The following is a 16623-nucleotide window of genomic DNA, read 5'->3' as shown; positions in this document are numbered from 1 at the left end:
AGGCCTAGTCTTTACCTCTGACATCCCGTGGAACGACCACATAACACACATTGTGAATAAGGCAATGAAAAAAACTTGGATACCTTAGAAGAACTCTCGGAAAATCAACGCGCGAAATTAAGCTGTTAGCATACAAAACATATAACGGGCCTGTGTTAAAATATGCAGCAGCAGGTTGGGATCTCTACAGACAAGCTAATGTTTATAAGATAGAAAACGTGCAGAACAAAGCTGTTAGGTTTATTTTCAACACTTATAACTGGCGCACATCTCCATCAAGCCTTTTACAGTCAGCAAACTTGGAAAACTGCAGCCCTGAATATTACCGGGATACTTTAAAACTATTCTATCTAATATATTATGATAAACTCGGCATACCCAGAGCTAGGTACCTTGAACCGATCCAACCACGCTCAACCCGGTCATACCACTAAAAAAAGCTCAAGGAAACAGTCTTTTTTCCAGCCCACAGCAGGTGATTGGAATGCTTTACCGTTTAACACGGTTGACTCCAACTCTGTTCCCTCGTTCAAAAACGAACTGCCATAATTGTTTTTTACAATTTGTATTGCTGTAAAAATCTTGCGATCTGTTTCTCTGTTGTTTTACTGTGCAGCAAGTACGTTGTGACCCTGCCTATTACTTAGGAGCACCGACAAGTGGGCAAGTTGGTATGGAGACACGCTAAATGAAAGCGCAGAAAAACGCGGGACAAACGCGCGGGACAAACGCGTTTTTCTGCGCTTTTGTTTAGCATGCTTACCTATTACATTGTTTGCATAAGTTTGTCATCACCATGCCTTGTAACTAGCTCTTCCGCGCATACAAGTGTGCGTGTATAGCTATGTCGATATTGTATAGTATTGCCCGTTGTATAATCACTCGACCTGTCTTTCTCCTCGCTGTTATTTTGGTGAATGTTCTTGTACCGCTTTCCCCCTCTCCTGCCTAAAGCCTGGCGATCAGGCTAGCAGTATGTCAATAAATAAATAAATAAATAAATAAATAAATAAATAAATAAATAAATAATATATTAACATTGCAGATACAGAGATAAGGGGCGTCAAAGTGAGCGACATTGTAGCGTCTGGTCGGATTTCACGATTTTCTGCTAAATATTTTGTTCGCTCACGCCCGTAAAATTTGCTTTCAACTGCTTCCCATTTTGTTTTCAAACAGCGTTCAGTAATAACAGTCACACCTTGCTGTGCGAAATGCCCCAAAGTAGGGAAAAACTGCTCCCGCCGCAAAGCGCGCGTCAATCGCGCCACCTTTGCAATCTTTTTCACGCTAGAGAAAATGGCTATTTCCTGGCTTACGCATAACTCTTAAAAATATTAGAGAAAACAAGAAACATGCGTGGACACGCATCTCTCGTGGCTTTCGACAAAGTGAGCCGGCGGCGCCGATCACACGTAACCTCAACGCGACGCCAGCGCCGCTGTGGCCGCCACCGACGGCGTAGTTGCTGTTGTTGTCTGTTGGGGAGGTTGCGGAGTCAAAAAGATTGTCACTGCGACGACTGATGCCTCAGGGCTTTCGAACATCCCGGGGTAAATGTATGCTGCGTTTGCAGGTTTTGGTATTTTAGTCGAAGTAGTTTCATCCCGGCTTCTTGCCGGTTTTTGGGCAGGTTCGGATCCAATTATTTCGGTTGGGAAAAGTTTTTATGGGTATCGGTGGAAAGCCTATTATGGCGTTGCTTCCTTTCCGTGGGGTACCTATGTTGCATACCCCGCAAGATTTATTTTTCACAGCCACTTCTTTGCGCTACAGGAGTGGCTTCCCTAATGTCTTTAATAGCGTTATTAAGACCCAATTGAGGATCTTTTCAGTAAGCGTAAAAATTGGAAGGTTGAGGTGTTATTCGTGATTGAGGCGTTTATTTGTTTTTCTTCTATGACGGTAAGTTTGTCGTACGGCATACCTGCCGTACCGAAAAATCCGCAGCTTAACCGCACACGTACAAGGCGTGAATTTCCGTGGTGGAGACGCCAGCAGAAGCATCATGCGGAGATAACGTGACATGAACTGGGCGCGATTCTTGCCTGGACGGCCCCGTGGGAGGGACACGGACGGTTGGCGTTATCCGCTGTACTCGCCCCCTCCGCCGCGAGTGGATTTCTCGTGCCCGCGTGGGATAAAAGCCAGCGGCAATCCCAACAGCAGCTTTCCTGAACACCGGAGGAAGAAAGTACAGAGCAACGTACCACAGAGCTTGTAGAGCTGTACACGGAATCCAGGACGGCGTCGAGCAAGTTGATGCGGAACAGCCACTTGAGCTCCGTCTCTCGCGCACAGAGCACGTTCTCTTGCATGGCCTCCTCCCACGCGTACATCTTTACCACCCGGATAGTCGATAGAAGGTCACTGGTGGCCTTGAGGCGTTCGTCGCGTGCCCGGATAGCCTGGGACTTGGTGAGCACAAATTCACACAACCAGCTGGTGAGGCGATAACGGCTCGGCGGCCTTGCATAAAGCACGAAGGAGCAGAAAACGGCACCATCACAGGAAAGCATCTCACGAAATTATTTTTACTGCTAATACTACAGGCGATGCGCTTGAAAATGGCTTAGCTCTATTTGCGCGTATTTGCGTCTGAAGCCCTTTTATGAAGCACTGAATGACAATGCTGGGCTCGCGCTTTTGTCGTGAATAGCAGAGCGACCCTCCTTTTATTTAAGAAAAAAAGAAAATATTAAGCCGTGCAAAGCAATGAAACCTACGAAATTGATTACGAACAGGCGCAGCTCTAACTCACTATTAAATTTATTCAACCGAGCGCAGTGCCTTTTAATAGCTGGCATTTGGCCGAAAAGAAAATCACTGCTACACGTGAATAAAATAATATCAAAGAAAACTGCGCGTGTAAGGGTTCTCGGTCAAGTAAAACAAATTGGAAAACAGGAAAATATGTACGCACTCTTTTACGGTGATGATCACAGCCAAGTAGAACTGAATCGCGGTAAGTTCTACAAAATCACGACTGAGTGGGAGATTAACCCGCCCAAGATGCAGCTGGGTATGAGCCACCGCGTAGTCGAGGGCTACGGGTTACTTGGGACCGCCTGGGGATGTTTAACGCGTGCATAAATCTCCAACACAGGGGCGTTTTTTTTTATTTTAAACTCCATCACAAAATCGTCCACCGCATCCGAGATAGAACCAGCGCCTTAAAAAAGGCACGAGAAAACAATAAGGGCGCCGAAGGAGTGGGGTGAGTTCAGCTCCAGGAAATGCACCACCTTTTTTGACAGGGAACGTGAATGCCTGCTCGCAATTTCCAGCAAAACTGTCAACACAATGTATGTTCCATTTTAGCAAGAGCATTTCTGTGCGGTATGCATACCCAGAAGCCAACAAACCAAGTGCCGTGCGCAAGCAATGGGGTGCCCCTGGGCACCCCATTGCACCCCACAGACTACTAGAAATAGGGCCCATCATCCGAGCAATTTCCTACTACAGGAATTACAAAAATCCGTTCTCTATCCCCGAAGCTACGCGAGAAGAAAATGGGCGCATAATCGTTCCCTCTCAGCTCGACCGCGGACTGCGCGACGAAGGGTGCGCGCTCTCTCCCGGACAGGGGGCTCGGCTCGTCCCGGTCTCTTAGGCGGCCTCCGATATGACAGGCCCGGGAGTTGTCTTTTATTTAAAGCGAAGCTTTACTACTCTCGTCCAGGCGTCCAGCGGTGTCGCCGAAGATGCGCAAGTTCACCGTGTGTCTGCGCAGTTATTTATTTATTTATTTATTTATTTATTTATTTATTTATTTATTTATTTAAGTCGTTATTTATTCTCTCCCCTTGGATTGTGGAAAAACTTATGTCGGCCAGGCGGGTAGATGCCTTAACGATAGGCCGAGGAAGCATAAAAACCTCGCAGGAAAGACGGCTGTTTCGGGCCACCTAGCTGCGCACTGCAAAGATTGTGCCTGCGAGCCGCTGTTCGGGGAGTGCTCAGTCAATGCTAGAGGGAAGGACAGGCATACGCTAGAGGTTATCGAGGCCCTCGAGATTGAACGTCTTGATGAAAACTGCGTCAGCAGGCCATCGGTTGCACTCTCAGAAAAAGAAAAACAGTACCTGGAGCAACGAGCGTAGAAGGCGGAGCGCGAGGTAAGTGTTTATGTCATGTTTTTTTCGCCTTGTTATTGGATGTGTCTTTGTTTATATGTCTTTCATGGCGAAATAAAAAATAAGTTGTAGTTCAGCGCTTGTCCTGTTATCTCTTCTTTGTGGGTCGTCGTCTTTGTGCGCTGTTAACCCCTTTTTGAAACACACCTGACCGACGATCTAGCAGCCCACGACTACGACGTGGTGATGCAGTACGACGATGCCGCGAACAGCATGGTAGCGTTGCTCGAGTACCACATTTACGTACTGCAGACCGATGCAACGCCTCCGTCTTCGGTTCCACCTGCAGCCGCGGGCACTGCGTCTTCGGGAAAAGCTCCCAGCGGACACCAACTTCCTCCACGTGCGTTTGGAGCGACGCTTCATAAGTAGGAGCTTCTTCGGTTTGACGGCGCAGTGACCACATGGCAGCCCTTTTGGGACATGTCTCGGCATTCAGTGCACGATAACACGAAACTGTCCAACGCTGATCGCTTCCACTACTTGATCTTCCTTCTGGACGGATCTGGTGCGCAAGCCGTTGCTGGAATTCAGGCGACCGGCTCCTGCTATATTGATGATGCGCTCAAAATTCTCAAGCGACGGTTTGGGAATGTTAAAATTATCGAACACAAATACCTGGAGAAGTTGCGAATGCTGAAACCTGTCAGCTCAGCTAGCAACGTGCCTGCTTTGCGCAAGCTTTTGGACACGGTGGAATTGAAAAGGAAGGGACTGCATGGTCTACGGATCACGGAGTCTTAATTCACAGCTATGCTAAACGAGGTGCTGCTCAAAGTGATCCCAGCCGACATCGTGGTACATCATAAAGGGTTAACAGCGCACAAAGACGACTATACACAAGGAAGAGATCGTCTTTGTGCGCCGTAGTCTTCGTGCGCTGTTAACCTTTTATGATGCTACACCAACTAGCCCACCAAGCCATCCTCGTGAAAACCGTGGTAGAGTACTACAAAAAGAAAGCATGGAGAATGCGACAGGAACTAGCCAGGCTTCGTCTGATGAACTCGACCATCTACTCAAGTTTCTGCGAATCGAGGTCGAGTGCCGAAAAAAGACTTCTGTCATCAAAAATTGGCCGAAGTCATCTGAAGGCAATGTTCCAGTCTTCAACCGACTTTCCAAGAAGCAGACTCCGACTCCTGCCGCGTCGTCTCTTCAGAACAAGATGAACTCTTTCTCCTCGCCATGTTTTCTCTGCTCCGCCATCCAGCACAAGACTGAGGACTGCACGAGTGACATGACCTTGGCAGAGAAGCGCAAGCAGCTTGCATCGGAGGGTTGGTGCTTCAGGTGCACGGGAAAAGGTCATCTCGTCCGTGACTGCCGACGAAGAGTCCAATGTCAGGCATGCAGACGACGACACGCTTCATCTATGCGCGACGGTCGTAATATGGGCATACCATCTTCGACTAACACTCAGCAGCTCAATGGTACGATGCGAGTCGCCACACAGAATGCTTCAGCTCCTGGACTCAGCAATGACCTGCTACTGCAGACGTATCGAGCATGGATGATGGTGTCGGAGCGTTGTTGCTACATGCGCGGAGTCATCGACGATGGGAGCCAGCGAACCTTCGTAAAAGAGAGCGTTGCTTCCAAGCTGAAGCTCTCTACTGTCGCCGAGACGGAACTCTCCATCAGTGCCTTTGCAAGTGTGAGCGGACCAAAACGACCATACAGAACAGTGAAGTTTACGTTCCGCAGTCAGCACGACAACCTTAGGGCGGGCATCGAAGGCATAGTCGTGCCTTTCATATGCCAAGGAATGGCTCAACCCCCTAGTGATATCCAGTTTCTCCAAGCCATGGCTGCGGAAGGAAAACATCTGACGGACAAAGTCGTTTATCCGGGCATTAATCATGAGGCAGGCATGAGTGTCCTCATTGGTTCTGATCAACTCTGGAAGTTGATGTCCAGTACGATAGAAGCCAAGTGGGACGAAGACAACCCTGCATTGATCGCCACTAGCACAAATATGGGCTAGACTCTGCAGGGCCCTTTACCTAGTTGTAGATGTACACGCAACAAAGCGAGCAGCCAAGTGCGCGTTCTTCCAATCAACTCCCACGAAATCGACGGGGTCACGTTCCCATTGCAAAGATCGTGGGACCTCGCCAGAATTGGAATGTCGCAGCATGACTCAAATGTCAGCGCGAAACTCCAGCGCACTGCAGCTATTCCGTATGGGCGCTATGGAGAAACCTTAGCTTGGAAATTGCCTCTCATTCACGCGGCTGGGAATTCGAAAGCAGCCCTGTCAAGCCTTCGGGGACTCGTCAGGCGTCTCTCAGCAAACGACGAGCCCGGGACAAAACTTAAAAGCAAAATGCCGAGGATGAGTATAACGGAAGCATGGAAAATGAACCATTTCCTCTCGAGCATCTGTGCATAGAAGTCTGTGCATCTGTGTACCACACAAAGAGGTCAATAGGGAAACGTTTGCGCAAAGACTTCGCATAATTTATGATGGTTCACCGCACAAGTCTGGGGTGTGCTGTCGGAGTGAGCCGCTCGGAGGGCGTCTGAGGGCCGATCTTCTTAGAATAGCGAAAAAACTCCACCTGTTCGCGATCAAAAGACCGCCAGACGTAGAGAAGGCCTACTACTTTCCTGACTGGCATATGTCTAAACCATTGGTGGTATCCCGAGGATCAAGAAGCGTCTTGAGAATGTGGATGCAGAAGATGCGAGGTGTTTGATATTGCTACCCGCCTACCATTGCTGTGCATACCTCATCTCCGATAGCAGTCACCGGCACCTGATTCATAGCGGAGTCAACACCCTTGCGTAATTGCGGGAACAGTTCAGTGTTATTAGGGGCGGACGGTGTGTGGGAAGTCACATCTCTCGGTGCAATGTGTGTGCCGGTAGAGCTGTTGTGTCCGTTGGAGTTGAAGAAGGAAGCTTTGTCGGGCGCGGGGGATGTTGTAAATTGTATATGAACCTCGCGCTGAACTGTCACGTGGTTCGAATGAGCCACGCAAGGAAAAGAACGAGGAAGAAGAAAAGTGCGTACAGCCTGCAGCGCGTGCTGTGCTTTTTGTTTTGTCTTTCGAAAAAGAACACGACGCTCGTTGAAATCGATGCCGGGTTTTGCGTCTGTTTTCTTCGGCGTCACAGACCACGGAGCAAATCATGCGGACGACGTGGAGCCTCCAGAAGTGCCTAAGACGGCAGAATAAAGAAACATGCTGCGCCGGCTTCGCAACAAGGCAGAATGTAGCAGTGGAGACGAACAACTGATGCGATGCGTCGAGCAGCTCGAAAACGCTCTTCTGGACTAGATGCGAATGCGAAATAGGCGAGAATCCCACGGTTCTTTCTTACGCAATAATAAAAATTTGTTTTTCCTTCGATATATTTTGCCTTTATTAGAAAAGCTCCCTATGCAGGGGACTACTCCGAACTGGCCATAAATTTTCGGGATTTCGCTTAACTCAGAACTCCGCTCATCTTCAATTCTTCCGTGAATTTACGAAATCAAATTAAGGAGGGATGCACCGTCACTCTTGAGGTCATCAATCGAACTCCGCGCGCTTTATTAAAACAGAAGAAACGGGAAAATTCTTCGTACAGGTTCAGGTATAGAAGAGGTTGGTTCGCAGCGCCGACGACGGCGGATTGTCACAGGAAATGCCAGAAATAAAGCGTGACGTTACGCCATACCGTCGTTACAGTCGTTACAAAATTACGCCATTACAGTCACCGCTGTAATGACGCATTACACTGGTTCAAAATGAGAGCGAGAGCGAAGAGAGCTCTATTGGTTTTCTTGCGTCCTTCACGGCGATTTGCGAGCTCACCGCTTCAAGTACACGTGTGATATTTGGCTCCGGTATTCCTGGCAGTGTAATCTAAACGTCACGCCGGTTTATTTGCACTGCTAAAAACGTGTTGCAGGGTCCCTTAATGACTACAGGATGGTTGTAGGACCCAAAAATATGACCAACATATAACCCAAAATATGCACCCAGAAATATGACGTGCTGAGGTGTACTCTCCACCATTGGAGCTGTGCCTGACTGCATGTACGAAATTGAAGCTCTTAAAATACGGCACTTGGCTATAAAAGTGTAAACGCGTTGTTTGAGCTAATGGGTGCCTATATAGTGTACCAAGTTTTATTTCTTACACAAAACGCATAAAACTGCCAGAGCGCCTCTTTTTCGATTTGAGCTGCCAGCGTGGTAAGGAAAAATGCCAATTGCACTGTTGTAGCTTGGTGGCACCCCTGTATTTATACGAAAAGGCAATTCATATGAAAGCGTTTTTTTTTTACTGAAAGCAAGCATATTTATTCTTCTAATCTCTACAATAGCAGTATTCTCGTCGACTGGACAGGAGAAATTGTATCCACGAAAACTCTAGTCCTAACGCGAGCGAGATATGCGTGTTTTTCTCGGTTCGATATTTGTGTATGTCAGTTCAATAGCTTATAAAGCCTTCAGCAGGCCGTTAGCACTAATACAACTACATGTGAGAGATTATTTTGGACCCGCCACGGTGGCCAAGGCGTTGTGCTGCTGAGTCCAAGGATGCGGGTTCGATTCCCTGCCTCGGCGGCTGCGTTTCTGATGGAGGCGAAAAGCAAAAACGCCCGTGTGTATGAGATTTCGGCGCACGTTAAAGATCCCCAGGAGGTAAAAATTAATCTGGAGACCCTCCCCCCTCCCCCCTACTACAGCGCGCCTCATCGCCTGTGTAGAGTCGGCGCGTTAAACGTCATAATCAATCAGATTAGTTGGATGACGAACTTTTTTTTACCTTGAAGAACAAGCCCTTTTTCTGGTTTTGTAACTTGGCGGCGATAGGATTAATTGTAATAACGTCGTTAGTTTGGCGAACCAGCGTCTGGCCAGGTATCATAACTGAAAATGTGAAGCACAGCATACTGAGCAAGCGATAAACCTAAATATTACGCTGTTTACCGAAGTAGTGTCACTAAAACTGTGCTGAATGACGTTATTAATGGCAATAATTTTTACTTCGACACTCACGTTTTGAGTACTACGTTTCTGAGTACTTTTAGTGCTTCACCTTTTAGCTGCTTGTGGTGAGTTTTTCATAAGCGGCAACGTGTGCTGGTTTTCAACCCAACCTCTTCTTATTACGCTGCTATGTTTTTTATTTAGCATTGGGTAATGTGGTTGTAATGCAACGAATGGTGACTGTTGAGCATTTTGGTTAAATCGGGTGTGTGTGGTTACTGTTGTTTTCCAACGAGACTCGCACTCGATATCACTCAAGACAGAGCCATGGCACGAGTGTTCAGCGTAGAGGAATTGTATTGCGCGAGTTAAGGAAGTTGGAAAGTTCGATGCAGACTGGAAAACATTACAAGCACTGCGTAGTACTCAAAACGTTATTTTTTTAAAACATGCCTTACCGCTGCTACAGTTTTATAAGTATTGTGAAGCTGCAGAAACACGGGTGGGCCACAAGGCGAATACTTTCTACAAAAGTAACATCTTATGGGAAGCTGCGGGTGGTAAGGCCCATGCAGTTTCAAACCGGCTCCCGTATGTTGGAGAAACTACGAGAAGCAATTTTCCCGGCGAAGCACAATATAACAGCACACCTAAAATCAAATTCTACATTCATTCAAGCATGAGCCAGAGAGACTTACCCAAAAACGCCTCTGGATGCAAGAGCTGAGAAATGGCAGGCAGAGAACCAGGAGAAGCCAAGCGGCGCAGCACATGGACGGCGCAACGCCTGCGCGGGCTGCCAACATCCAGAAGATGAAGGGCAAAAAGACTGCACCAAACAAAGGTGTGGGAACGTTTATGGCCGCGGTGCTCAGAATCGAGCAGTCTACGCCAAGAATCGAGGTGATGTGGCCCGCCGGATAGCGCGCCTTCGACCCGGCTGACATGACGGTCACCTGGAATGCAGTTACCGTCCAACGTCCTATTAGGAAAGGTAAAATCTTGAACTACCTGTCAATTCACCGCTATTGTTGTTATCGCGTGCTAATAGCGGGCCTACGGCTTTCTTCCCGTAGACCCCAATCGCTCCAGTTTTTGTCCACCGAATTCAGCTTCTACACCAAATTTTCTCGTGTCATCTCGCTAGTGTAATCAGGAGGCAATCGGAGGCAGTGGCAGTAGAGCAGGAGGCAATTCGGTTTTGGAGGGTTTGTTACGGCGTGGGTCTCCGGGTTAGGCTCTCCGTAGGAATTCCGAAAATACAAAACAGTGCAAAAACACGAGGACTAAGACTGAAGGAAGGAGAGACAAGCGCTGAACAAAGAACTGAGCATGTTTATTGCGGCTTGCAAATAAATACTTTTGTCGCACGCAAAACGGAACAGAGAGATTGCGCAAATATAAGACAGACGCAACCACATCGTGCCGTTTTTAGTATTACACGTCGCCTTTTCGAGTACGCGATGTCTTTTACTCTTGAGGCTTTGACGCTCTTGCCATCCTTTAGAGAAATCTCGAACGCTTCTTATGTCTCCTGCGTGCCGGCATCCCTGCACTTCATGGGGGCGCAGTCTTCTAGATGAGGCAAGCGACCTCACGATGCGCATTGAACCGCGAGTTCATTTCCTGTGCGTGTCTTCGGTGTGCTCGCGTGTTTCCGCATCTTCGGGTTCGCCCAATATACGAGCTACTGCAATTAAGTGAAAGGTCATACACAATGCTTTGTTGCCGTAAAGCGCACTATGGAATGATTCTTGGTACAAGTTTTTCCTTTCTTTGGAGACTCAGCGTTTAATTGGTGGCATTAACTACTCAACTTGTTTCTTCCTCAGAAAACAACTTTAGACCAGCCCTCCTTACCACTTTCTTGAACATGGTACTACCGCTACTTTCTTCTTGTCTAAGGCTTTATAGAGTTCCTGAGGCTTTCCGTGTCCTCCGTCCCATTAAGTTACTGTTTTTGCGCTGTTTTGTGTGTCCAGAATGAACCAGCTGGCCCCAACTTCGAACGTTAGCAGGTACTGGCGTCAAGAGAGAGGAGGCTATGGGGGATATATTCTGCCCAAACCCCGAGCAGAATATCATAGTCGTGAGCACGCCGGACAAGAGACGAGCGACGCAATACTCGAGGATGAAGTGTTCCATGGCATACGAAGCGGCCATGGAAGGCAGAGTGAAGGGTGTGATCAAAGGAATATCGATCACGGACACCCAGGAAGACATCAACGCGAACATCGTGAACATGTACAACCCCCAAGCGCTACAAGTGCACAGGATCGGCACGTCGACCGCCGTAATCATCCTATTCGAGGGCGCGAAAGTGCCGAACTACGTCAAGTACGGAGCAGTCCTCGTTCGCTGCGGACTTTACAAAAAAACACTTCGACGTATGCAAGGTGTGCCGGAAGTCGGACACAAGGGCGACGTCTGCCCCAACCCGAACGCAAACATCTGCTTCACCTGCGGCACCGTCAACCCGGGCCTCGAACACCAGATGAAATGCAAGCCGAGATGCAGGCTTTGTGGAGGCGACACGTCACCGTAGACAGAGAATGCGGGAAAACATTCAACACGCCTTACGTCGTCAGGCAACGACAGTGGGAGCGGAAACAACAAGAACGACGGGACCTGAAGGACAAGCACTTTCCAACACTCCGGAGGGAGAGGAGCGTCAGCCGCGGACCTCAAGCCAGGGGAGGAAGCAGCACGCACCGAGGGCGCTCTCTTTCGAGGCATGCGGCCCTGGGCAACCAGCGCTCGAAAACAGCCGGGAGAGCGGCATCGTCGGCGCGGAGCATCTTGAGACTTCGGGGTGACGCGGAGCTGACCGTGGAACGCGGACGTTCAAGATCGTGGGGCGAGCCAGGAGGAGGCCAGCGTGGAGTCGCCGATAACAAGGTGGGCTGGGCCGGCGGGTCTCCCAAAGATCGATCCCCCGATTCCCCACCCTCTATCCCCTGTAACAACAACATGACCGGTGATAACGCCAGAGTGAACGAGCTAAAGAAAATCATAGAGAGGCAGAATGAGCAGATCCGCGAACTAATGAGGAAAGAAGAGAAAGCAACGAACAACAACACCGCGCAGCACACACCGATACACGAAGAAACGCTAGTTAACCCGGTAGGCGAGGGACCGCGCAAGCTGCCGAGAAGGTCGCCTCCCGAGCTACCCGCCGGAGCGACGCAGAACTCGGAATCGGAAGTGCAACCGATGGAGGACGAGGAACTTCCATAGCAACAAGATCAAAAGAAGGAATAACTGGTACAGCTAACTCCCGGCGATTCTGTCATCTTGGTGGCTCTGGGCAGGCTTGAAGAAAGGGTAGCTACGATTGATGCCAAGCACGATCGCCTTGCGGCTAGTCTCAAAGCCCTAGAAGTCAAACAGAAATACGGAACGTTAAACAAGGAACGAGCAGAACGACTGAAGGAAGCAATTGCCAGAGAAGGGGAGGATTAGACATCAACCAGAAAGATGAAGCCGAAACAATGCAACAAATCTAATCGGACACGGGTCGTCGATCAGGTGGCCGCTATATATCAGGGGAACTGCCAAAGCATAAAAACCAAGGAGAGAGAGCTTCTCCTTCACATATGGAGCCAGGATGCACACCGGCAGCCCCTAGTCATAGCGCTACAAGAGACAAAAGTTAAGCCTTGCATGCCGGGGTACATTACGTATACTGACCCGACCGAAAAGAACACCGCCGTCCTCGTGCATAATACGGTCGCTGCAACGCAAGACGTCACGGCGCAGCACGGCTGCGACCACACGCTGGTCGAGGTGCACGCGAGAGACATTGGGCATACCAAGAACCTATTCATACTGAACGTTTACTGTAGACCGGGAGCCAAGCACCAATACTATTTCGATGCCATACTGAAGGACGGTATGGGGCTAGCAAAAGGCCGCACGCTCCTGGTCATGAGCGACTTTAACACGCCTAACCCCATGTGGCGTGAGGCGCGTCCACCTTATAAAATTGCATCCAAGAGAGGCAAGGCTCTCGTCCAAGCCATGGGAAAGCATGAGCTGTACCTCATCAACGAGCCGGCTATCCCGAAAGGGTCACAGCGCGACCAACGACACGACCCCCGATCTCACGTTGTGCTCGGGGCCGCTGGAGACGAGGTGGAAGTGCGACAACGCCGACCTCGGCTCGGATCACAAAATCATCAAGATCGATCTCCTCGGGCCTCAGAATAAGGCGGTGTACGGCAAGACGAGGATAACAGATTGGGATAAGATGAGAAAGCACACGAGTGAGAGGAAGCAGGAGGAAGATGCCGAACAGTCTGCGGAATCCTACGAAGACTGGGCCAGACGACAGCAGGCCACGATCCAAAAGTACACCCAAGAGATCACCACGACCGTGGAAACGCCTATCCTGGACGCCAGGCTCTCCAACCTGTGGTCGTTGCGCCACTCGCTCACTCGCAGGTGGAAGCGCCAGCGGCGTAACAGCCTGCCGAGCCATAGCGCTTAGCACGCTACGCCATATGAATGAACGAAAACATAAGGGTCTGTGAACTAAAATAAATAAATAAATAAATAATAAAAAAACGAGGTGTTGCGCACGAGTGTTCAACCGCATTTACAGAGTTTGGAAAGCACATACACAGAGTTTCGAAGTTAAGTTGGTCACAGCACTTGTTCCAAGCCAGTACTACGCAAGAACACCAACAGAGCTTTGGTAGCCCGTACGGCCTGGCGTGGGTCCAACCAAGGGCCCAAAACTGCCCTTAGTTCAAGGCATGCGTGGTGTGGCATACACAAAGATGTTAGCAGAGTCTGCCTTGGCTCTGTAAAATTTGGACAGGTACAGATGACATGTTTGATGTCTTCTGTTACATAGCAAGTTGGACAGAGTGGTGAAGAGTCGTGCTGAATTTTGCAGAGGAAATGCCGTGTGTACGCCACGTTGAGACGTGGCCGATGCAATACCGCTTCCTCCCGCTTGCTGAGCTCAGGAGGCATCTTGAAGCTCCATTTAGGATCAATTATATGCAGAGGCGTGTACTGACGTCTCTTGTCAGTACAAATGCACCACTGTGTTCTCGAGGCACTCGAATGTGCGAGGGCTGCCGCATCTTTTCTTGTAAAAGGAACGGGCAGCGGTGGAACAGACTGGTACGTAGTTTGATATTTCTTAACACCTACCGGTAGTCTTCCTTTTTTATAGGGCTTTTGCAGAAGTACCCAGCAAGGCCAAAATTGCAATTCCTAATTCTTAGGGGTGGCGAGGGCCTGATGCCTGTATATGGTTACGTGGCGGCAGCTATTTACGATTGCAACATCAGCGAGCCAGAGCTCGGCCACGCTTCCCGCAGATTTTCCTCTTTGTCGGTAAAGGAGCTGCATAATATTTCATCCGTCTTCATCCGCCTCAGATGGTCATTCTGGTCAGAATGCATTGGCCTAGCGAGTGCAGTGAGAGTAAAATATAATGTCTCCTCCTCTGCATAAACAATGAAGGAGTCGCCAAGGGTGGCGATGACGAAGGCAGATGGCGCGCCACCTATACGAACACGGAAAAAGTGAATTAAATTCAACATTGTGATTTAAAAAAAATCCTGCGAACTTTCTACTTGTCGAGCGGGGACAAAATACTGAACTAGGTTACGGGGGTGAAAAGTGCGGAAGGCCGCTGCCGCAGGAGGTGCAGCCGACGCAGCCTAGAGAAGCGGCGAAATGTTCCCGCTTGGAACGTCATCTTCATTTCATTTCACGTCATTTAATCTTCAGCTTGAAGGGCTTGAAGAGCGATATTTTAATTTCTTGTTTCAAACACTGCTATTCCAATTTTTCATTGAGTTATTGTGTACAACAGGTTTCTTTTTCGCTGTGGCTGTCGTCTTTCAATTTTCGCTCAACATGTCCAAACTAAAGGTGGGTTAAATGCCGTGTTTCTTTGCCCTATCTGTGTAAACTGTGCGCTACCTCTTAGCAACTTCATTTATGCTCTTGGGCCGTGTTCGTATGTTCTGAGGTTTTAAAAATGGTGTTTTTCTTCCTTGATGGAGTTTCAACATTACTACCTTAGATGCCGCTCCTGCTACCATTAGTGTTACTTTTAAAACTAAGCGAATTTGATATGTTGTGGATCGGGCTGGTCCACGTCGAGACTGTTTTTATTCAGGAGATGAAAATGAGGTGCATGGTTTCAGAATAACCATCTTCCTTTTTGCCCACAAAATTTCACAGAAAAAGAAACGCAGCTAAGGGGGAGCTGACGTATTGGTTTGTTTTTTGTATGGCTGCGATTAGTTACCGCTGCTGTAGTTTCAAAGAGGGAATGCCAGAAACTACTCGAGCTATCATATCATCGCTTCCGTCTTCCGCCCGAGCATGCGTGGATGACTCCGCTTAAAAAAGGATGGGAAAGCGAATTTTCGTTACCGAGCTCATTGTTTGCGCTCACTACGCAAACGCTTCCGTCTAGCTTTTGAAGATGCTTAAAGCTCGTTTCTCGTGGGTTGTGCTATCGAGAGAGGGACGAGATCGGTGAGAGAGGAGAAATATTCTATCCCTGCAGACATTAACGGGGTAACTTTTCTAAGCAGAGCATGTTTTACCCCCGTAGTATTGTGTCTAATTTGATTCCGTATATCCCGACGGGCCTACCTTGTTGAAGATGAGCCCTAGGAACATAGAGCGAGCTCTGGAACCGAATATTTGTGCCACATCCATCTGGCAACAGGAAACGAGGAGTTCCATAGTCGTTGTTGCCATGAAAAGCAACACCGCTGTAGTTATGTTGGTGCCGCTTTCAGCATATATCAGCAACCTTGAAAGAAAAAAAAAACAAAGTTATGTTTACCCGCAATTTCTTTTTGTGGCTTACAAGCGATTTTATAGTTACGTGGCACATGCATTGTGCCGTAACAATATATATGAATATATGAATATATGAATATGAATGTATGGCGGTAGCACCCGGAGGTTGCCGCGGGGGCCAATAGGTTTAACACACATTGGGTAATTTGTGCCTTCTCACAACCAGTCCCTAGCGAAGTGGTACACTGTTACAATTGTCGCATGTGGGCTCTCAGCGGCGGAGAACGGCTTTTCCTTATATTCTGTTTGAACAATACAGAAACAAATTTTAACTGCTGAAACGACTACATACGCACGGGAAGTTTCACCTCAGCAGGTGTCATGGATTAGTCACCGTTTTGTAGCAAGCTCGCGATAGTACCCCGGGATGCTCATAGGGCCAATATACTAATGGGTTGTTGTGGTAATGTGTTGACAAAAAACGGGACTTGCATGGGCACGGGGCGAGGGGCACGCTTGCCTTGCGGGCTCATGGAGTAGGTTGTTATTAACCTATTCTGTTCTCCTAACAATGACGTCTACCTATAATGCTTCTCCAATTAAATTGCCGAATTCCGCGTCAGTTACCGCAGTTGAATTCAAAAGACTATGAGGTGGGCCCTGCACCTTTTCTTGGTCAATCCCCCGCAAGGGTATGTGCCATCAGTGAAGGAACGAGCCCAACAATAATCCGCGCAGTGATCGGGCGACCGGCTTTGTGTCGGCTGCTCTCTACG

General features: G+C 48.6%; 1 protein-coding gene across 1 annotated transcript in view; it reads right to left on the bottom strand.

Moving 5' to 3' along the window:
- LOC144176002 (ATP-binding cassette sub-family C member 2-like) overlaps positions 1–16623 on the bottom strand; it is a 327158-nt gene that overhangs the window by 179782 nt on the left and 130753 nt on the right. Inside the window, exons 8-10 of the mRNA XM_077705088.1 lie at positions 15695–15857; positions 9766–10023; positions 2211–2414 (exon numbers count right to left, since the gene is read on the bottom strand). Coding sequence (XP_077561214.1) covers positions 2211–2414; positions 9766–10023; positions 15695–15857 — 625 coding nt within the window. The remainder of the gene's footprint in view (positions 1–2210; positions 2415–9765; positions 10024–15694; positions 15858–16623) is intronic.

Source organism: Haemaphysalis longicornis, unplaced genomic scaffold, assembly GCF_048455015.1.
Source record: "Haemaphysalis longicornis isolate Haplotype H1 unplaced genomic scaffold, Haemaphysalis longicornis Haplotype H1 scaffold_3, whole genome shotgun sequence".
In the NCBI taxonomy this organism is placed as follows: Eukaryota; Metazoa; Arthropoda; class Arachnida; order Ixodida; family Ixodidae; genus Haemaphysalis; species Haemaphysalis longicornis.
The sequence above is the reverse complement of the archived record's forward strand: the minus strand, read 5'-3'. Positions and strand labels throughout refer to the sequence as shown.